At 43.4% G+C, this 23,263-nt stretch overlaps 1 protein-coding gene across 1 annotated transcript in view; it reads left to right on the top strand.

Moving 5' to 3' along the window:
• LOC144767865 (transient receptor potential cation channel subfamily V member 6-like) overlaps nt 1-23,263 on the top strand; it is a 223,574-nt gene that overhangs the window by 179,514 nt on the left and 20,797 nt on the right. The window contains exons 5-12 of the mRNA XM_078651223.1: nt 1,199-1,297; nt 2,379-2,551; nt 10,644-10,790; nt 12,464-12,679; nt 18,505-18,591; nt 18,683-18,759; nt 20,103-20,268; nt 20,743-20,809. Coding sequence (XP_078507349.1) covers nt 1,199-1,297; nt 2,379-2,551; nt 10,644-10,790; nt 12,464-12,679; nt 18,505-18,591; nt 18,683-18,759; nt 20,103-20,268; nt 20,743-20,809 — 1,032 coding nt within the window. The remainder of the gene's footprint in view (nt 1-1,198; nt 1,298-2,378; nt 2,552-10,643; nt 10,791-12,463; nt 12,680-18,504; nt 18,592-18,682; nt 18,760-20,102; nt 20,269-20,742; nt 20,810-23,263) is intronic.

The raw sequence follows: 23,263 nt of genomic DNA, 5'->3' as shown, positions 1-23,263 counted from the left end.
GTCTATCATTGTCGTAAAAGCCTGGAATGCTTCGACCCTTGTGAGTTTTTGATTTTCATTGAATTTCTAAATATGCTTGTAGAAATGATGCTTTGAATAACATTGTTCTTTTATACGTTTTGTTCACCTCGGGCGGGAGCTGGGAAATGTGTAAGAAGTCTGCATATTACTGACATTCTATTATATCCCAATTTCTAGGTTTTTTCATCTGTCTTTATTCAATCATCAGAGTTACGGTGAACCAAGCATATCTCTTGGCTTGGTGAACTGATCATAGGATAAGGGGTTGAACTGCCAACCTTGTTTAGTTGAAGGAGGCTTTTATTCTAGCCAACAACAGTTTTGTTAAGGTTTGACTTGAAGTTCTATGATGCAGCTACAAGGACATCATTTGTCTGTAGTTTCAGGTTTTTTAAACCTAATTTTTCAGATGTTATGATCTTGGCATGAATGAGTGAAGGGTGGAAATACAATGGCATGAGCTGTTGATCTAACGAGTCAACTTTTAAAATGGATGACTGTTAGGTGAGATGTTGCTGTTCCTTATAAGGTTTAGGGTTCCCCCTCTTTACTTCATAGGGTGCTTGGTAAATTGGCCTTGTGTGTTTCTGGTGGGGTTGTTTTGTTAGAGGTACGAAGAAAGTTTGACTCCCATTTTATCGATCTGCCCGATCCTATTAACGGAAAGAACAATTTAACAGAAAATATTTTTTAATAAGTATGGTAGGAGATCATGTCTGTTCGCTTTACTAGTCTGTATGAAAGGGGGGTCCCCACAAATAATAGCAGCTTTCATAAAATGTTATCTCAAAGCAGAACAGCTACTGATAGCAAAAGGTCTGAGGAATGTAATGTAAAGATGGCTCCATTGCGATTTTATCCCAACAGAGTACAATAAGAACTTCTGTGATATTTAAATGAAATTTTTAAAAATTGACTCACAATATACTAGTATACCTTTTAATGTTTTTATCTCTGCAATATATTATGGTTTTTATTAACTGAAATAAAACTACCTTTGACATCTGTTGGAGGTACTTTGCACCAGTTTTAAGTGGTTTTAGCACCATTTGTAGGTACATTGCCCCACTTTTGTTGGTTTCTTTCATCATCATTTATTTCAGATGTTTGTTTTAGAATAATGCTTTGCACTGCACCTCTAGACTGTATTTCATGTAGATCCCTGCTTCCTTTGCAGGTGAACATATCCTATCCTTTGCCGCTTGCGTAGGACATGAGGAGATTGTGCGATTACTTATTGACAAAGGAAGCAACATTCAAATGCAGGATTGTCTCGGTAAGAAATTATCAGAATCTATTAGGATAACTGAGTGAGACATGTATACCTAGTGTTGTGATTGACAGTGGATTGGAATTGTCAGCACAAGGAATTTAATCTCATTTATTATCACATGAGCATCAGTGTTAAAATACCTTGCTTGAAGCTCTACCATAAAGGAGGTGTGAAATACAGCGCATATTTAAAACAGAAAAACATATTTTAGGACAGACTATTCCCTGTGCAAAGGTAACCAGGAACGCCTGGTCTTCTAAGTATTTGCAAACATTGAAGATCCGCGAGTCCTGTAACTTTGGGAGCCCGCCTTCAGAGCGCTTACCTTCATGCTGTGCTTGTTGGACTGAAGGCGTAGACTTGCAAGCGCTTCTGAGTTGCTCTTCACCGTAGTCATGGCAACAGTTGTCTATGCATGCACCCAGTCTGAATGAACTGAACACTCCTCAATCTCCAGCAACCAATCACAAACCCTCTGCTAAAATGGGAAAAAGTTCACATCTAACCCTAGGGACATTTGTGTTGGTGAAGCACTGAACCTATGGCTATATTCATTTTCTTTGGCTAAAGATTGGTGATAGTACATTTAACGTGCACCTGATTCAGGGAGCCTCACACATCCAATGTTTTTATTCCAGAGAAATGTTAATAACTGTATATTAACAATAAATACATCTAAATAATGTATGTATACGTGCCATTCCTGCCATATATGCTTAACTATTTTGCTATTTCTAAATGAAGAAAAATATCCTAGTAAAAATTCTTAAATGAACAATCTTTTACAAATTATGAAAAATACTTAGACCTAGCTAATAATTTAACACAGACGCAATATATTGAATTTCAAACATTGCTCAATGATTAAAAATGTTGCTAATCAATTACTCATATGGGAATCAATTAGAGGGCATTGCATTTGAGTTAAGACATCATCATGTAATGTCAGTGTCTTTATAAATAATTCTAAGTCTTCAAAAAGTGCAAAACTATTTAGAGCCTTAGAAAGTTATTAATAGCGGTTGGATGAATCCTCTACTCCTCTCTGTTTCTCCTTTCATTACCTCCCTGTCATTGGCCTCAGGCAATACTGTGCTTCATATCCTGACACTGCAGCCAAACAAGACCTTTGCCTGTCAGATCTATGACCTGATCCTCTCCTATGACAAGGGGGAGGATGGGCAGTATCTAGACATGATGACCAACAATCAGGGGCTCACGCCATTCAAGATGGCCGCCGTGGAAGGAAACACTGTGGTGAGTAGAAACCTCTCGCCTCTTTTCAAGTGACTTTAGCTTTTTATTTTTTATATGCCTGCTCTTCAGAATTCTTGTACACTTTGTAGCCATATGTTTTAGAGGACTTGCATGTTTATAATGTATTATCATTTGCTGCACAAGTGATAGGAAATACCTTGACATCATATTTATTTATTTTATTTATTTATTTTATTTAGGAAGTTTTCTATAGCGCTGTCAAGACCCGGAGGTAGCAGAGCGCTTTACAGTAATAGAATAACAAAATCTGTATAAACATATACATAACATAAACATGAACATGAACATAACATATGTAAGGTATAAGCATTCAATGAGTGACATTGTAAGCGGTACATGGGTGAGTTGCCGAGCTTCTTTCGTTATGGGATTCACTGTAGTCACATAGTTCAGGGGTTGCTTGCTGACCCCGGTTATCCACAGCCAAGGGAGCGGATCAGGAACAGGGATTTGAGTTGCCTTTTGAATTCCACAAAAGAAGGAATAGTTCTGATGTGCGGGGGGGATGGAGTTCCAGATTTTGGGGGCGTTTCCAGTGAAGGAGCAGTCCGCTGTTCTTTTCTTTCTGGTTTTGGTTTATTTGCCAGGTATTCGGGTTTGCCGGTATGGAGGGCTTTGTGGGTTAGGCAGGAGTTTGTGATCCACCGTATCGAATGCTGCAGAAAGGTCAAGGAGAATGAGGAGGCAGCATTTGTCTGAATCCAGAGATCCGTGGATATCGTTTATGATGTTCAGCATCGCTGTTTCTGTGCTGCATCCTTATCTGAAGCCAGACTGGAGGGGGTCTAGGAGATTGATGTTGTCCAGATGATGAGTCAGTTGCAGGAGTACACAGCGTTCCAATGTTTTGGCTAGTAGAGGGAGGTTAGATATTGGTCTGAAGTTGTTCAGGTCTGTTGAGTCAAGACCTGGTTTTTTCAGCAGGGGGGTAACTTGCCCAATTTTTAGGCAGTCAGGAACCACTCCGTTTTTTAGGGAGCTGTTTATGATGGTGCCCCATATAGGTGCAAGAGAGTATTTCATTTTCATGATTAGTGAGGGAGGGATGGGGTCAGAGATATGAGCTGATGGTTTGGAGGACGAGATCAGCGAGATTATCTCTGCGTCTGGGACGGGGCGGAAACTAAGCCAGAGGGTGCTCAAAGAGCCGGGAGAGAGAGCCTGAGGAGCAGCCGAGCTGGTCTTCTTGGGGTGTGAATTGTTGGGGTCAAGTGAAAGTTAAATTTTTGTGATCTTTTCGTTGAAGAAATTGGCAAAATTGTCGCAAAGATCTTTGGACGCTAGCACAGAAGAAGACAGTGGTTTGGACGTTTGTTGCCTGATGATGCTGTAAAGTTCCTTCGGTCTATTTTTGGCTTTGTCCAGTGCCTCGCGGAAGAAGCTGGATTTTTTGTTTTTGATGTGGTTGTTGTATTTCCTTCGGGCTGCTTTCAGTTGATCACGAAGGATGGCCGTTGGGTTGTTTCTCTACTTTCTTACCTTGGCTCTTAGAGTTCTCCTTTCTGCGTTGAGGTCAGCATTGAACCACGTTCTGGAAGGGTTAACTCTGCTTCTTTTGAGCTTTAGTGGCGCAAGTTTGTCGAGTATGGACACTAGCTCGGAGTTGTAGCAGTCGATGAGCTCATTGGTGGAAAGAAACGCGCTTTGTTGGCCGGAAGAAGAGAGCTCAACTGATCATCCAGGATATCCAGGGGTATTTGAGAGATGTTTCTTGTCCATTTGGGGGGGTTTTGGGGGGGGTTATGTGAGGTAATGGGGTGATTGATATGAAAGAGGATCATGTGGTGGTCTGACCAGTCGACGGGAAGAATGTGGTTGATCGTGATTGATTTCTTTTGTGAGATGATAGCATCCAGTGTTGCTCCTTTGTAATGAGTCTCAATGTTGTAGCAAGTTGTTATCATGAAGGAGGCTGGATAGCGATTGGATTAGGGGATTGTGCGTCTCATTCCAGCGAAGATTCAGATCCCCAAGAATTAGGTTATTGGAGTCACCGAGTGTGCCTTGTGCAATCAGGTCGGAAAGTTGTTCTCCAAAAGGGTTGTTTTTACCTGGGGGGTGGTAGAGCAGGTGACACCGTAGAGAGTCTTTGTCATTAGTCTTGATGATGGTGGATAGGCATTCGAAAGAATCGTAGTCAAAAGAGGTGGTTTCTGAGATTTCCAGGCTGTCCTTGTGGATGATAGCCACCCCTCCTCCCCTATGCTCTATCCTGTCTTTGGTAATGAGGGAGAAGCCAGGTGGTACCAGCAAGTCAAGGCAGGGAGGGGATATCTTATTTAGCCAGGTCTCTGTGAGGAACGCAATGTCAATATCGTGAGTGAGGATGGCTTCAGCTTGTTCTGTTGCGTGCAGTGACGCCGATCTACAGTTGATTAGCAAGCAATTGGAGAATTGCTCTTGATTGCTGGCCGATTTATCTTTGATCTCCCTTGGTATGGCGGTGAGGACCGGGTATCTCTGAGGTTTAGTGCTGGGAGGGACTTTCCGGTGACCTGTGATTACTTGGATTTTGGATTTGGGAGAATCTAATGCGGTGGTGTTGTATGTGGCGGCTAGTAGGGCTGCTTCGCTGTCTGACATAGGTGCTGCTGATCTTAAAGGCCTTGAAGTCAAGTGTTTTGTGTCTGATAGGGGGTTTGGAGGAGTGTGTGAAGGAGTATGAGTCTTGGACCTGGGGAAGGGGTCTCCGGTTTTTGCACTCTGCTGTAGGCAGGATTCCGAGATCTTGAGGGGGGGGGGGATAGTGAAGCTGGGTACTAGAGGTTTCTGTGGGCCTAGGAGAGCTGTTAGCGTTGCTGGAGTGAGCCGTCAGCGGGGGGCATTTGGAGGGTCTGCGGGCTATACCTAGGTTAGAAAGGATCTCCAGTAGGCCCTGGGTGATCGTGACAATCTGGTTTTTGAGAGCCGCCAGGCGTTGTGGTACAGAGTTGAGGGAGGGGATGGGGGTATCTGGGGTAGCACCAGGTGTGTTGTGGTTCGGGTTGGGGGGTTGAGGGGTCCGGGGAGAGGACGGGGGAAGGGGAGGGGAAGGTGCAGGGGAGGACTTTGAGTGACTGTGAGCTGGGATGGGACTCGAGGGGAGGGGGGTTCCTGAAGGCGGAGGAAAGGGAGGGGAAGGGACAGGAGGAGACTTTGAATGACTGTGCGCTGGGATGAGGCTCATGGGATCAGGTTGAGGGATCAGGGTGCGGTTGATGGGATCAGGTTGAGGGATCAAGGGAGAAGGCGGGGGAAGGGGAGGGGAAGGGACAGGGGAGGGCTTTGAGTGACTGTGAGCAGGGATGAGACTCGAGGGGAGGGGGTTACTGAAGACGGAGGGAGGGGAAGGGACAGGGGGAGGCTTTGAGTGACTGTGAGTTGGGATGAAGTTCGTGGGGCGTGAGGTTCCTGGAGGCAAGGAAGTATTGTCAGTAGGGGGATGAGGGAGGCGGTAACTGGGGGAGGTGTGGCTGTTGGAAGAGGGGATTGAAGGAGGGGTTGGAGTTTCCTGTTGTGGCTGATTGGTAGTAAATGCCCATTGTGAGACAACGGGGCGAGGGGGGGCGTAGCAGGCAGGAAAGATGTCACGGAGGAGAGGATGATAGTCTTCTCTGTTAGTAGTGAGGGAGGGCGGAGAGGGGGTTGCGGCGTGGTGAGGTAGGGTTGGGGAGGTTGATCTTAATGTGGGGAAAAGGACGTCGAAGGCTTCAAGGTTCTCGTTATTGGCCTGGATAAGGACCGTGCCGTTGGTGTAGATGGTCACCGTAGTGTAGCCTCTACCGACCGATCTAAAAGGTAGTATAGTGGTAAGTTTGCAACTATGGGGAGTGGATGTGGTTTTGGCGATAAATAGTTGCGTTCTGATCACAGAGATCCAGTAATCAGGTCTCTCAGTAGGGAATATAAGGTCCATCTTAGTCGGACCATTTGCAGACGAGTGGTAGATGTCTAAAGGTACATTTCTAGACTGGCTGGAAGTAATAGAGTTTCAGATGATCTGCAGAAGAAACAAATAAATATTGTCAATTGTTTGGTATTTGATAAGGTGGACACCTTGGTCCAATAAGGTTTGCAGTCCCTTACAGAGAGTGCTTCTCTTTTAGGTACAGTATGTAATCTGGTTGACACTCAATCGCAGAAACCAGAGAGTGAGGGGGAGGAGAGGCAGAATATAGTATGGAAGATTGCAAAGTTTTTCACCTGGCATGAAAACACTGGTATTTGCAACAAGTTATGTCACACTTATTCTGAATGAATGAATGTGATGCTTGTAACGCGTGTGATTACCCAGAAGCACATCCATGCAGTGGGCTTACCCGCCTCACCTAGCAGAGGATTTAGATAGTGGCTGTCAAAAGGCAGGTTTTCAGCATTTTATGCAACAGCAGGTGGTCTGGCTGAGAGAGGAAGAGGGCTCCTATGCACGGCTGTAAGAAAAGAGGAGAAGCAGCCACAAAGACCAGCTTGGCGGACTGAGCTGGGTCCAGTAGCGATTTGGCCTTTGAGAAAGGACTAGAGACAGTAGGAGCATCAAAAAGTCGAGCAGAGCAGTACATGCGCGCTGCGCTAGGTTCGATCTAAAAATAAAAAATACGTCACTCTGGACCTGGTCTGGATCTTGGTGGCCAGCCTACTCCATCACAACTGTGACGGATATCCCGTTGGTCAAAATATAAATCTCATTATATCCTATGTAATGTACATTTCGGCAGATGGGATATCCGTCACTGTTGTGACTGCGTAACCTGTCCGCCAAGATCTAAACCAGGCTGTCTGTCTTAACAATGATCTCAGAATAAGGAAACACTGTCCCCAGGCGGTGGAAGAGGTAAACCAAAAACTGTCAGAGCGGGCAAAATCCTGACGTTTGTGAGGTATCGCTGGCAAAATTGCAAATGTTTTCATCACATTGCATACATTTACGCGTACATCCAGTGGCCCGCAATGTCACCATTTCTTTAGTAAAGTTTTGAATCCCTGTGCCAGGTAAGGAGATGTCAGCACCTGCTGGCAAATGTGGCACACAGGTGTACATTTTTGGAAGAGTGATCCAATTCGTGCAGGATACACATTAATATACACAGATGTTGGGTCTCTGGAGCCAGCCACACCACTGTAACTTATATTTTAGTTTTAATACAGTGCTTCTGCTCACAGTTCTTGAGAATTTCTAAGTGTTGTAAAAGACCAATTTATTGATACCTTGGATGGATGTAGGCCTGATTTAGGTCTTGGTGGACGGGTTACTCTGTCACAACGGTGATGGATATCAATGGTTGCAGCAGTGGCTGGGACATCGCAGAGGGTTCATCAGAGAAATGGCCGAAGAGTGGATGATATTGGAGCACGTATAGAATTCTCGTGGTTGGCATTGGTAAAAGAGTAGGTGAAAAAGACTTGGACCCACATTCTTTGGCTCTACCAGCTTCTGAATAGAATTATCAGTCAGTACTGGGAAAGCTTTCTCCAGTAGACACTTAGAATGGGGGTGTAATCTCATGCTTGAATATCCTTTGACAACTAGTGTTGCTCCGATGGCTGGAGCTTGTTCACATAGCTAAGGTGCTATGGTACCTCCTACTCCCTCTGCCTGGATCAAAGGTGAGGTGGTCTATGACATCATTGGAGGTGTGATTGTCTGTGCTAATCAGATCCATCTCCAATTAAATCGTCAGGCCATATATTATTACTTAATCGTTAAACTCAACAAATTACCGAACAAATCTATAATATCAATGATTCCAATAGACTTGAACCAAGGTTCAATCAGTTTCTATTCTTTCAAAATAATGAAAAAATTACCAATATATTATTACTTAATCGTTAAACTCAACAAATTACCGAACAAATCTATAATATCAATGATTCCAATAGACTTGAACCAAGGTTCAATCAGTTTCTATTCTTTCAAAATAATGAAAAAATTACCAAGCAAACTTTTGATCACATTGTAGGAAGAGTAAAAATGTGCTACGAAGTTGGAGGAAGAAATAACACGATGACGCTTTCCGTGAAGGATGCCCGATCCATAACTCTCTTTGGAGTGCCCTGGATCAGTCCAGTACTGCTCTGCATGAATCCACTCAAGGTCGGCACAAGTCATGAGTGAAACAGTCCTGAGGTTCCTCAGGGGTCACCTTGTGTGACAACACAGTACAGCATCCAGAGGGAATAATTCACAGAATGGATAATCACCATGGTTGGTACACTGTAGTGAAAGGACAGATATTTTCCAAAACTCACCTCCGCAGTTATCAAAATAGAATAAAGGGGCAAAACTTTATTTTTTACAAAACTGTTTCGAGTTGACAAATGAGTATATGTCATTCCAAGATGGCCGCTCCAATCCAGAAGGCCTGGTTCCTTCTGTGTTCCCTATCACAGGGTGGGCACTCCATTCCCCCATTCTTTAATTAATAGCTTAGTGTTGTATTTAGATTCCGCCAGCTACCCTATTGGGGGTTGGGGCTGGCTGAAGAGATTCCCCACATGGATGCCATGGCGTGTTTAGCGGGAAGAATTTCAAGACAATATATCATAAGTGAGGAAGGCATTCAGACCCTAGCAGACCAGACTAGAGAGTAGGGTTTATAAGGGAGTGTAGGTGCAACAACTAGGGAAGCTTCATGAGTAGGGTGACCAGGTGACTTCATTGTATTTGCAGTTCTGAGTTTTCTATTGACATATGAATTTATTCTGTGAGTTGTTGTCTTGGTTAATTTAAATTGAGCCATTTGGATCAACAGACTTGATATTAATGACATGTAAAATTAAAGTCCAGGAATTTGAAAAGTGGTGGCATGGAGCCACAGGGCTTTAAGTGGGATGAAATAACTGGGGAGTCTCTCAAAGGGCCGTGGCCAATGTAATAAGGGCATGACTTACAAACACAAACCAGAAAATGTGCGTTTAGCATAATGTGCCACCCGACTGGTATTTTGCTGTTTGTCATTATATCCAGATATATAAAGCAACAAGTAGCATTATACCTAGGACAAGCTAGGACTATTTGCTTTGTCAATGGTTGTTAGTTGCATAAGTAACAAGCATTTGCAATGCAATAGGTTTGAGCTGTAGACATTGTAATTGACAATGCCTTTTATTTATGTGGTTTGAAAACCTACAAGCAGTGCGTAAGCACGCACTTTATACTTATAGTTGCTGCTTACGAGATGCAAGGTTGGCAGTAAAAGAGGCGCAGTTGCTGCAAAGACTAAACGTACAAAATGGGAGCTTACACACTGCTTGCAGGTTTGCAAAACACATAAATAAAAGGCATTGTCATTTGCAATGCTAATAGCTCAAACTCTCGTAAATGTGAGACCTATTGCATTGCAAATGCATGTTGATGGCTTGCCTTGTCCATCTTGTTTATATCCCACCCCTGGAGCATTGCTAACTTACACGTGTCCCTCTTCTGTTCACTTTTAGATCCCTGCTTTTTTCTCTCACCTTAAGCAGTTCACTAGATTGCATGTGTTTTCCAGCTGTCTCTCTAGTGTTGTTCTCTTTCCCCTTCCATGCTCTGTGTTGCTTTCTCTCGCTCACCAGCCATATGTTATTATTTGCTCATTGATTCTCCTTCCCACCCCTCCCTCTGAGGTGCTTCCTCCATCCGTTACCTCCTTCTCGGTCACCCATTGCTTCTCTGTCCACCCTCCCTGTTAGTTTCCCTCTCCGTGTCTTCAATCTTTTTCAACAGTTTATTCTCCTCCTCATCCCACACTCCATGATGATTCCCCCACCCTGGCCCCCGTGTTGCTTGCCCCTCTCCGGTGCTTCAGGAACAAAAACCACGTGTCCTTTTGTACGCATGAACTTGCATGGAGTGCGCCTACAATACACCAGGACTGCTGGGTCATAGCACTTTTTTTTAGATTTATTTCCATTAGCCATGCTCCTCAGCATCAGGGGTGCCCTATACCCTGGCTACAACCCATTGACAAAATCCAGTAGGTAACAAAGGTGAGACCTATTGACTTTGCAGTGCTGTTTTTGTTATTATATTTTAACCTGCTCCTCATGTCAGTTTGTTGCTTGCCCGCTCCATCTCCGTTCATGGTCATTATGTCTCTCACTGTCCCCACAGATGTTCCACCATATTGTGCAGAAAAGGAAGCAAGTGCAGTGGACCTTTGGCCCAATGACGTCCACCTTGTATGATCTCACCGGGATAGACTCGTGGGGCGATGACCTCTCGGTCCTGGAACTCGTCGTCTCTGCGAAGAAAAGAGAGGTAAGTGCTGGAGTTACAGTCAATCCATGCGCGTCACTGTGCTGGCACATTTTGGCAGCTTCGTGGCATCTGTTTCGGCTTCACTTATTCAACTAACCATCAGCAGTAGTACTCAATCTTAACATGACATTGGAAATTGTTCTGACCAAGTATTCCACATTTTGTACCAGCTCTGGGGCTTATTTACAAGAAACTGATGCATCTCCGCGTTAGAGCAAAAATGCCTCAGTTGCCTTGCGCCAGGCAAAGAAACACTTGGTCCGCCATGGATGCATCGTATTTAAAATACAGCGCACCATGTCGCAAGGACTGACCGATATGTCAGAATCCTGACGCATCTGTTGGCACAAAAGTCACGCATTGCTGGAGTTGGTCGTAAGTCTGACACAACTCCATCAATTCTTGGGGAAGGTCTATACCAAATACAGTGCATCAGTCTTTGCGCCTGCCCCAAGCAGGAGTCCGGTTTTGATGCACTGGTGTCCTTGAAGTGGCAATCTTGTAGATTTCACGGCGTCACTTCTACAAGGCTTTCTTGTGGGGGTACGCCCACCTGCATACATTATACCTGATGCAGGTGTAATGTGGCACAGGGGTTTACAAGGTGACGTATCTGCCTAGATGCGTCATGTTGTAAATAGGCCAAAACCTGACGCATTGTTTACGCCATCGGTGCATCAGAAAAAGTGACGCAATGGTGGCGCAAAAGTGTCTCAAGAGGCTTGTAAATAAGCCCCCTTGTGTCAAAGTAGAGTATAGTAGGTGATAATGTATTTATAGCTATTATAGGATAATTTATTTAAGCTGTGTAACTTGTGAAACAGCACAGGATACAAAAGAACAGAAGCAAAGGTGCTAGGAAAAGGTAACTCTCAGCGCTGATATTTACTGACATCTTCACCTATGATGCTAATTATGCCTTAAAATGTTAACATCGCACATGTCTCGAGGGCTCTGGCAATGCAATCTACATTACTGTTGGAAGTGGGCCTGCTTTCACACTGCCTTGACAAAGTATATGCAGTAGACCTGTGTACTATCTACCTTTCCTATGTGACTCTTAGAGTATATCCATTCATATCCCTTCCCTATGTATAGAGAGATAACTCTAATCACTAGTATATGCAGTAGACCTGTGTACTATCTACCATTCCTATGTGACTCTTAGAGTATATCCATTTGTATCCTTTCCTTGAATATCTCTTCCTTGTGTGACTTTACAACTTGTATATTTGCAATTCCTTATGTATTGCAATTGGTTCTTATGTAAAGCGCACTGACACCTTCGGGTAATGGTCGCGCTATATAAAATCGCATTAAATAAATAAAAAATAAAAAAATAAAAAAAAGTTTAACATCCAAATACAGCAAATGCAGCTGAAAGGTGAACAGTCAACCTTTGTGAAGTACCTTCCGCTGTAGAGCAACAAGCGGTGCTGCATTTTTTGTAACTTTTGATCCGTTTGAGTTGCAAACACATTCTTTTATTTAAATCATGAAAGTTATGCAGCTTATGATGGGTTATGTGGCAAATGTGGCAAATTCACAATTATGCGGAAAAACCAGTGACCCTGCCCAATAGTTAGCGATCTTCTCTCTCTTACTCTCACGCCTCCTTGCTACCTCCCTTCCCTCTGATCACTCATTCGCCTTCCTTCCTTCTGCCCTTTCAGGCTCGTCAGATTCTAGACCTCACTCCAGTGAAGGAGCTGGTGAGTCTCAAGTGGAAGAGCTTTGGCCGGCCCTACTTCTGGTTCCTGGCGGCCCTGTACGTGATCTACATGATCTGTGTCACCATGAGCTGCATCTACCGACCTCTGAAGATCAAAGATCCAGGCAGCGTCAACAGTTCAAGGGACATGGCAATACTTGTGCAGAAAAACCTGCAGGTGAGTACGGGTCAAGGGTGGAAGGGATGACACTGGACTAGGAAGACGGGCAGCCGAACCGGAGAAACTTTAACCCTTTGCCTGCTTCGTAGTGATGCGTCCGTCCATTGGCCGACGCGGCCCGGTCAACTCCGCTAAACCGCCGCACCGCAGCGGAATTGCCGCCACGGTTAAACATTTTGTTTCAGAGTATGGTATATTTCTTTCCATATAACTCTAAGACCTCTCATCAAAGCAGAATGTGTTCATTAACTCCCAAACATCCTTCTAAAACTTTCATCTCCTTACTACTTCCTCTTTCAAATCCATTCCCATCACCCTAACCCTACTCTAACCTCTACCAAGCATACAAACATTTCTACATTTCTAGAGCACACTTCTAACACAACTAATGCACAAAACAAATTTACTAATCTATTAACTATTAACCTCTAATCTTAGGTTCAGGGTACTCTCTGCAAAGTGCTTCAATGCCTCATCTGGGGTAGAAAGCATTATATAAATACCATTTACAATTACAATGGGGAGTCTGTTCATGAAACTAAAGCTTACATTTTGGTCTACATAAAGCACTAAACCTAAAGTTAGAAATTGATATAGGTTAAACCCATACAAGTTGGATATCTGTAATCTAACTTGACAACTAGTGTGAAACATACTGGATTCTGTCAGCCTTGAAGCATCAACAAGTGGATATGAAATCATTCAGATATTGAGACAATAGCCGTAACCTATTAAGAGCCTTTGCTCTTCCCAGCTAGAAGGATTTTATTACATTTCAGAATGAGTGGATTTGTTACAGGGTCACTGCCAGTATGACCTCTAGCTGTGTCTAGTTTTAATTTAAAGGTTATTGAAACACTCATAAAGTGAAGAAGTGAGGGCTATGGCTACAATCAACAAGTACTTTTTTATAAGAAGATAAAAAATAAAGAAGTAAAAAACGACTACATATACCACTCATTGCTTGCGTTCTATCGAAACTTGGACAATTGGTTTATATTCTGTGTAGAGGTGTACATGTCTTGGTAACTTAGTTGGGGTGCTGAGTAAGACCTTTTGTATTGTGACAATTTAAAGGTTAATGAAGCACTCATGAATGGAAGAAGATAGGGTAATGAAAATCATGTAAGGAAGGTACTACCACTTCGACATAAAACTGGTTGGGTCCTTCTCTGAACTCTTTCTGAATGTACTTTGAAGGTAGAATTTAAATTTTATCAAGACCCAATTTCAAGTTCAGAAATTAAGTATAACTCCCCCCCTGCAACCCTTAGACTAGGTCTTTTGAATGTCAGGTCCCTTCCAAAACACCATCTAGAAATCTTCGAGTTGCTATCCAACCAAACCTGTGACGTTCTATTTGTTACAGAAACATGGTTGAAGGAGGACATGGACTCCATCATAAACTTAGCAACCCCTAAGGGATATGCCGCGTACACTCTAAATAGACATTCCAGAGGAGGCGGGATAGCAATGATTGCTAAAAGCCATCTTACGTGCACCTTCACTAACCTAGTAATAGAGGATTGTGAAAGTGCTCAGTATCACATCAAAGTTAACCCCCAACTCACCCTTACGGGTCTCCTGATCTACAGACCCCCGGGCGCGGATGCTAACTTTATAAACTCTCTCTTGGAGAATGTCTGTTCCCTAGTCATCAAAACCACCAATTTCTCCATCATTGGAGACTTAAACATCCATTTTGACTCAGTCACAGACAACAAGATCAACTCCCTGATTGCTGACCTTGCTGCTTTACAGCTCTGCCAACCCGTGAAGGGTCCCACACACAGCGGTCTGCACCTTCTCGACCCAGTTTTTTCCAACCTGGATAACCTGAAAGTCCATTCTCCCATCCCCATGACCTGGACAGATCACTACCTAGTAACTATGGATTTACCCGCTAGTAGTGACCTTTCTACCATTCCCACCCACCAGGTCTTGAAAAGACCTTGGAAAAAACTCCGCCTGGAAGATCTCCACACTCTCCTTACTGCAGACCCCTCTATTTCCAGCGACGATCCCCATTTAGACTACGACTGTTTCTGCAACCGGATAACAAAAGCTCTAGACTCATTAATACCAGCTAAACTAACTAAACCACGAGCCCATGAATCTAGCCCCTGGTTTAATAACGAGCTCACTTTGCTCAGAAAAGAGCTAAAAAAAGCAGAACGCAAATGGAGAAAGGACTACGACCCCACGCTAAAAAGCATCTATTGCCAGCTTCAAAAAAGCTACCATCGTAACATATGTAGGACCAGGGCGGCATACTATGCATCGGAAATTCAGAACAGCCACAATGCCTCTAAAACCATCTTTCGCATAATGAAAGAGCTGAGTGCAAAAAAAACTGTAAAAAACATCAATACCTCCCCTGACCTGTGCGATAATCTGGCCACCTTCTTTATGGACAAAATTAAAAAAATCTACAACACGTTTACAACTGTGCCCCATAATTTACCCATCGCCGATTCTCATGGACCTAAACTTTCTGTTATTCCACCCATTAGCCATGACAACTATCTGAAAGTCGGCGCCAATATCAAATCCGGCTCTCCCGCCGAACCTTTAAAACCTGAATTCTTCAGAGAAGCTGGTGAGCTCGTCCTGGGCCCACTCAGAGCCATCACCAACTCGTCCTTCCTTACGGCCAACATCCCCACCACCTGGAAACATGCATGGGTCTCACCTATTATAAAAAAACCCTCACTTGACCCTAGCCTCCCGGAGAATTTCAGGCCTATCTCCCTGCTCCCCTGGCCTGCCAAGGTGGCAGAAGCCTATGTCAATTCCATCCTGACCAACTTCCTAATGTCTAACTCCATTCTAGACAGGTCTCAACATGGATTCCGAGCTGGGCACAGTACTGAGACTGCACTCCTTAGCGTCATTGAAAATCTTCGGACCATACTGGACGCAGAAGGAAAGGCAGCACTGATTCTTTTAGATCTCAGTGCTGCCTTTGATACAGTTTCACACAAGGTACTGTTGTCCAGACTTGAGGAAGTAGGAGTTGTAGACCAGGCCCTTGACTGGTTTAGGGCCTTCCTTGCCGACAGATCCTTTAGGGTCTCTACCCCACCCTTCATTTCGAAGGAATGTCCCGTTGAACAGGGAGTTCCTCAGGGGTCGGCTCTTAGCCCGACCCTGTTCAATGTATATATCCTCCCACTGGCAGAGGTAGCTAGGAAACATGGACTCACATTGGTGTCCTACGCTGATGACACCCAGCTGGTGGTGGCTCTAAAAGACGATAACGGCCTGAGTGCCATGAACTTTAGGCAAACCCTCAGTGACATCACCAGCTGGATGTCAGCAAACTACCTCCAATTAAACGCCGGTAAAACGGAGGTTCTGCTTCTAAGCAAAGACATTTCGGTCTGGGGCAATAACTGGTGGCCTTAAACCTTAGGCCAACCGCCTGTCCCCAAGAAGGTGGTAAAAAACCTAGGAGTTTGGGTGGACTCTGCGCTGAACTTTACCCACCACACAAAAATAGTCGCCGCCACATGTTTCGGGATTCTTCGAAATCTTCGGCCCATCCTAAAATTCTTCGACCACCAAACCCGCCAAGTGATAGTACAGTCGGCTATTTTATCACGGCTGGACTACGCTAGTTCACTTCTGCTGGGAACTAACGTAGCTGAGAAAACGAGACTACAAAGAGTCCAAAACGCCGCTGCAAGAGCTCTTACAGGGCTACCCCGGCACAAATCGGTCTCCTCCACCCTCAGGAACCTACACTGGCTACCTGTTGAAAAGAGGATTCATTTTAAAACTCTCTGTCTTGCTTTTAAAATTTTGAAACTCTCCTCACCACCTATGTTATGTCCTCTGCTCTCACCCTACGTCCCTAGGCGGTCCCTTCGGTCAGAAGGTCAGAACTTGGTCATCATCCCCCGCATCAAGTTATCCAGAATGGGCGGCCGCTCGTTTGGATACTTAGCCGCCAAACTTTGGAATGGACTTCCAGCCCAAAGCTATAAAAACTCACCTTTTTAACTAGTTATGTTATATTCACTTCTGGACTTCCTGCAATTCCATCTTGCTGTCCTTTGGACATAGGCAGCTAGCGCCGGGACGCCCCTTGGCTGGGGCAGCCGTGCGCTATACAAGCACATCTAACATAACATAACATAACATAACTTATTCTCACTATTTTCACCTATCAAACCTGCCAAGAACTATGATGGATTCAACCCAGATCTGTGACCGGGGGTGAGTGTCTGAAAAGTTTCAGATGCTCCGTCCATCTTCTCCTTGTATTTGCTTTGTTTGCCCTAAGTTGGCAGGGTATGCTCAGACGTGAGTCCCTTGCTCACTTTGCCACTGGATTCAAGCTCGCCTGGCTGATATGGGCTGTAAGCCCAAAACTGGTCCCAGGATGATTGTTGCCGGTCCACGGAAGACCTGGCTTGGCAGTTCGGGCTGGACTGTTCCCTTGAGGCACTGGGTCAAGACTGATATGCATATAGCTGTGTCTGAACTGGGGTGACGAAGTGAGTTAAAGAACGATGATGGATTGAACCCATATCTGTGACTGAGGGTGAGTGTCTGAAATGTTTCAGCTCTCCACCCATCATCTCCTTGTGTTTGCAAAGTTTATCAGTGGACAGAGCCTGTAAAAAAGACAGGGATTGCAGATTTTGGTAGGGTGAACCTGCCTTATGATTTGTGTCCTTCATTTCCAGGTTGAAAATGCAACCATGAAGGTATTTGCCACACCTGGTAATCACCTCACACTGGGGCAACGCTACTTACCAAGTGTGGTAATTCCCCCACTCTTGTCCACACAACTTGTATTCAGGGCCTTAACCTTAGTACTGGTTAACAATCACTAACTTGTTTTACTTTGTACATATTTGGAGAGATTTAACCGATCTAGCACTGAATCATTGGAACAGATTCCAATCTAAAGATACAATCAAGGATGCCAACATGATTTCCAGTTACCTTCTTTGAGTGCTTTTCTTGGCACATTTGTGAGGGCAGGCTGAACTGGAACTAGATTACATACAGCATGAACAATTTGTTTTCCATTTTAAGATCTGATGGGACAACCTGATAACTTTGTTCTTAATTGTGTATGAGTCTGTGCTCCCATATTTTGTTTTCTTCTGTACCAGCATCATTTTACCACTGTAGTGGTAAGTGGTTGCTTGCCACAGGAACCTTATTGTTGTGTTCTGCTTCTGGTGGGAAATGTAGCAGCATTTGTTGACACCTGAAGTAAACAGCAGAACATAATAGAGTAACATACACAAAGCAACATAACACAAACATACTAGGATAGAAAACAACAAAAGTCCATACAGACCTCAATATAAACATAGAACACAAAACATTGCATTGCTAAAAGCAGTTCAAAAACACAGCAGTAGAAAAAAACTGAACATATCACTACCACAACAAAATGTCAAATGACAAATATGCAGAAACCTACTGGTCATACATTGAAACCTCCAGAAATGTGATTTCATAACAAGGTGGTAGAGGTGTTTTCACAAAACACTGCCATATCAAACTACACAGAACATGAAATAGTGTCAGTTAAAAACATTTTGTGATCTGTGTCTGTTTTTCAAGTTTTTTTAAAGTCTGATTGTAGGAATACGGTGAATATAGCAATTTGTAAATCTATATGTCTAACATGCAAAATAAGTATTCATTTTTATTATACCTGAACATGGATATAAATTATTGCAGAGTGATGTAGTATTATTATTTTTTATTTTAATTCATTTATGTAATAAACATTGAATGAATAGACAATTGATAAGTTGTACATTTGTAAACAATTAACCTTTTCTTCTTCACAGGAGGCATATGGTACCTATGAGGATGATCTGCGGCTTGTGGGCGAGCTGATCAGCGTGATCGGGGCAATTGCAATATTACTCCTAGAGGTGAGGACTTCACGTGGCTCCTCCCACTCTCCCTATCTCTTTGGTCAGTCTTGCTAAGTATTCCACTTACTAACTTACAGTCTGCGCTTAGGTTCCAGACATTCTTCGCGTCGGCGTTGCCCGGTACTTCGGTCAGACCGTGCTTGGAGGTCCTTTCCACATTATGATGTAAGAATTCACACATTTTTATCTTTACTCCTCTGTTACATTCATGCTACTTAGCTCATCAGAGATATGTTTATTTGTGCTGCAAAAAAATAGATTTAACAATGTGAGCGTTCTTGCGCCATTTAATCGAGATATACATGTATGTTTTAAATTGAGGCCTCTGCCTTATTGGAACTGGTTTCTCACATATATCTCCTCTGCTAAAGTCTCTTGTCACCTAAGAGGTGACCCCATATTTGTTGTAATAAAGTATTTGACAATCTTAAGTAGACAAAAGTATCTCTCTACACTGGTCCCGCACAAGGTACACAGATTTTGCGTGTTGTAAAGGCATCCTAGGGGCCACCTGCTAATACTTTGACACCTCCCTTCTCTTGGTGTCCCAATGTCTTGGTCCCTGTCTAAGCATCTGCATGCCATATACCTGGTTCCCACTTCAAATCCCACAATTAATTCTGGGAGCACTTTCATATTTCCTTCATGGACACACCTCGTTGTTTGCCTTTGACCAGGTTCTTCAGCTAGAGCACAATGTTAGATACAATAGTCCCATTACTAATGTACACCAGTGTGCACAGGGGTGTTATTTTTAGTTTCAAATGCCTTTGCAAGGGAGTCTTTGCTACTCCATACCACCGGAAGAAGTCTCATTTGCCCCCGACTCAATCTTCTGTCTCAGTTCAGGTCCACGGTAGACTCTTTGAGCTTTTCTTTTACCAAATAAAGTGACCTATTGAATTTCTGATGAAGAGATAGCTCCATAGAGCAATTTCTGAATAATTTATAGATTTGTTCAAAAGAATACTTGAATTGAACATTAATAGGCAGGGACTACAAGCCATTTCTGTAAGGTTAAATGACCATTTATCAACTCAAAGGAGGATCCAGCTGTGGAGACTTTCCTTCCCAAAGCTCTTTTAAAAGAAAGTCCCTTTGGTCACAAAAACAACATTGTTTGACCGCGTCCAGTGTCTCGCAAGGCGTAGTGTGAAGGGTGGTGCTGTTTAAATTGTCTTGTAAGGTTAATTAACATTATATATCCTACAGCAGTACTACTTCAGCGACAGAAAGTACACTTTCCTTCAACGATCAGCTTGAAATTTAAAGCAGACACTATGAGGGATTAATACTATGCCCTTCATAGGGAAAACCTCTCCAGATGCACAGAGTAATTCTGTATGGAACACTGAACAAGCTAGGTGTTCTAGCTTTCGAGAGTCTGAATGTGGCGCTGTATTGAGTAGTTGCTGCAGTTCAGGATCATATATAAACAAGGTTTGCTGGTAGAACCGGTGTCCCACCATGTCTTCCTCATTTCTCTGCATGTCTTACTCCACCGACAGAATCATCTTTGCCTTTATGGTCCTTATCACACTCGTCTTGCGCGTCACCAGCACCGAGGGAGAAGCCGTGTCAATGTCCTTCACCGTGGTCCTGGGCTGGTGCTACGTCATGTACTTCACACGTGGATTTCAGATGCTTGGGCCTTTCACCATCATGATACAGAAGGTAAGGGAATGATGAAAAATGTGTACTGCCAAGCAAATGGCAATAATGGACACAACATGTGGGGGCGGTGCAGAGGTCACGAATCAAGAGCACAGTAGGTGTGAGAGGAACCACCTAGAGCAGGGAAGGGTGTTTCACATCAACGAGGCCCGCATCAAAGGACAACTTGTGTTCAGTGCTTCAGTATGTGCTGCCAAACTTTGGAACCAACTCCCTTTGAAGCTAAGACAAGTTAGTGATCTGTATGTCTTCAGAAGGAGACTTAAAACCTGGTTGTTTCCTAAAACGTAGTCGGCTGTTTGGTTCCTGTTCATCTTTTTGTCCGTTCTTTTCTGGAGTTAACCACGCCAGGATGCCATTTTGGTGATAGTGCGCTTTATAAATCAAATAAATAAAAATAAATAAAAAAGTGGCACAGCGACAGAAGATGGTGTAAATCCTGGGGTATCTCATGGTTTTCTCTTTCTTGCCTAGATGATATTTGGAGACCTGCTGCGGTTCTGCTGGCTCATGGCTGTTGTCATACTTGGCTTTGCTGCAGGTAAGTGCATCAATTCTGCACATGTGTGCCTCAGTTTGGAATGGTAGCATGTATTGACATCACTTAGTCTGATTGTGAGCTTTGCCCCTATTCCCTCGCCACCATCATTAGCGACGCCTTCCCAATGCCTTTTTCCATCATAAAAATGTTTTAGATTTGCAGTTGTTGTGGCCACATGTATCCCATCTTTCAGTTGCATTATGTGACTAATTCCACACCTCCATGAGTTGGTAGAACTTTATTTGTTCAAAACATCAGGAAAGCTACGAAATAGTACATTAAAAGCTCTTCCCTTTCTCTATTTCACCTTTAGAAGCTAGTCCTTCTTTTGGCTCAATTCTAAATATGTGTCTGCTTTCCATTTGCTCTGTCTTTTTGTGAATTACGTCATTCAGTACCTTTGCTTGACGTTAGGACTCCTGTGTGCCATTTAGGGCTTGCCAGGGGTCTCAGCTGTGACCCCTGGCTTGCCCCTGCTATCCCCACATTTGCAGCCCCTGACTTCAGAGGTGGCAAAGCAGTACCAAGAACAGGAGTTAAACATTTTTCTGATAAACATGGTTTACCCTCAGGTCTCTTTGGAAAATTACACTTTAAATTAAATACATTCAGAAGTGTCATGGCACTCTTTAAAGTTCAAAGTAAAATCCACCTAATTTAAAAATATACATTAAATTATATTTTGGGACATTGTCTATCACTGTGCATACTTGAAAGAATATGTTTTTGAACATCACCTGTGTTTTCCTTATTTGTGATAGTTCCTTACAAACACTGCTAAATTAAAACGTATTAACAAAGAAAATGGCTAAATGTAGCCAGCCAGATAGTTCATACACAATTTATAGTCCCTTTGAATTAGTGCTGTCCTCTATTGTTTTTTTTAACTCTTTTTTTGTGTATCCGCCTGAGATTTAGCAATACCTCCCCCCTGCAGGGTATTTACTACTCACTCTTCAGTGGCATCTAATAACATTATTATTATGATGTCACCAGGTTAAGGTCTTGTGTTCCCCATGACCTAGGATTGGGGGTCAAAGGTCATATGATGCCACTTCCTGTGATGTCATTGAGGTGTGAAGTCACTTCTGATACTTCTGTGAGTTGGGTGTCATGTTAGAACTGCTACTTTGATGGTGAGAATGCACTCATCATCTCAGGCTTTGGCAGCAGATGAGGGCAGCTGCCGAGTGCACAAAGAGCTCCTGGAAGAGTGCTGCGGCGCTTTAAGAGCACAAAGATAACACACATAGGAATGAAGACTTCAGGGCTAATGTTGAAAGAATAAAAAAAAATTCAATTGTGGTAAATGTGCACATGTCATGTATATGTGCAAACTAATCAAAACACCCCCTGCCCGTGGATATTGAGATGTGAGATCACAGTGGGATTCAGATTACAACTTGCTTATTACCATTTGCACCATCAACACTGGCAGCGGGCAGGAATGTCCGCCAGTGTATTAAAAGATAGAGTGATATCGCTGAATACAAGACGTTATCTAAGCAACTCTGCATGTATGTTTGTCGGAACAACGCATGCCCATACCATTTTTGCTGTTACTACACAGTTTTACAATAAATACATCTTTACCACGCGTTCCTTTCCCAAGCATATCAATATAACGCAATGACTTAGGGGAAGCGCTGGACTTTGGAGCAGTATGATTTACTATCCCAACTTCAGCCTGTGCAACAGCCGCTTTCCCTAAGGCATGTCGTTGTAACGATATGTCTGGTAAAGGAAGGCGTGGTAAAGACGCGTTTGTTACAACGGTCGCATTGTAACTGCAGCTCATGGTTCAGCTGTCATAGTAACGGCTGTTTCCCAAATGTATGTTATTAGAGCGTTGATCAGCCTCCAACAAGCGTTTCCTACACTGGCCATTTTAGCTGTAAGTGTTTAGATTAGGCCTGGGCAGTAAATTCCGTTCCACTCGCGGAATTTGCAGAATTTGGGTAATTTCACGTTCCGCGGAAAAACCCGAAATTACCCAAAATTCTTCGCTCAGTGACTTTGCGAAATTTTTTGCTTGTTCGCGTTCTAAAAGTGCGTGTTCATGAGATATTTTCCCCCGAGCTTACAAAAACCGATTGTGAACAGGAAAAAAGCATTGCGAACAAGCTATTCCGCGTGTTTGCGGAATTTCTGCATTTTCGCAGAGATTTTTTACAGTTTCGCGGAGATTTGCATAACGTAATTACGCAAATTCCGCCCACCCCTAGTTTAGATCCCTCCTAATTGTAAAGTAAAGCAGGAATTAGATCTCTACGCCAGGAGTCTATAACATTAAGTGGATTTATAAGTAAAAGTAGTATATAATGTGGCAGAGGAGTTCTGCAGAGTCCGCGTGGAGTTATTCTCGTATGTGGACCCTTGCTGCTGTAGGGGCTTCTGGAAAAGAGGGCCCTGCGTTAGGCAGAAAAATGTGATAAGGTCTAGCCCTCATTGACA

Source organism: Lissotriton helveticus, chromosome 7 (genome assembly GCF_964261635.1).
Source record: "Lissotriton helveticus chromosome 7, aLisHel1.1, whole genome shotgun sequence".
Taxonomy (NCBI): domain Eukaryota; kingdom Metazoa; phylum Chordata; class Amphibia; order Caudata; family Salamandridae; genus Lissotriton; species Lissotriton helveticus.
This window is presented reverse-complemented; position numbering and strand designations above follow the sequence as displayed.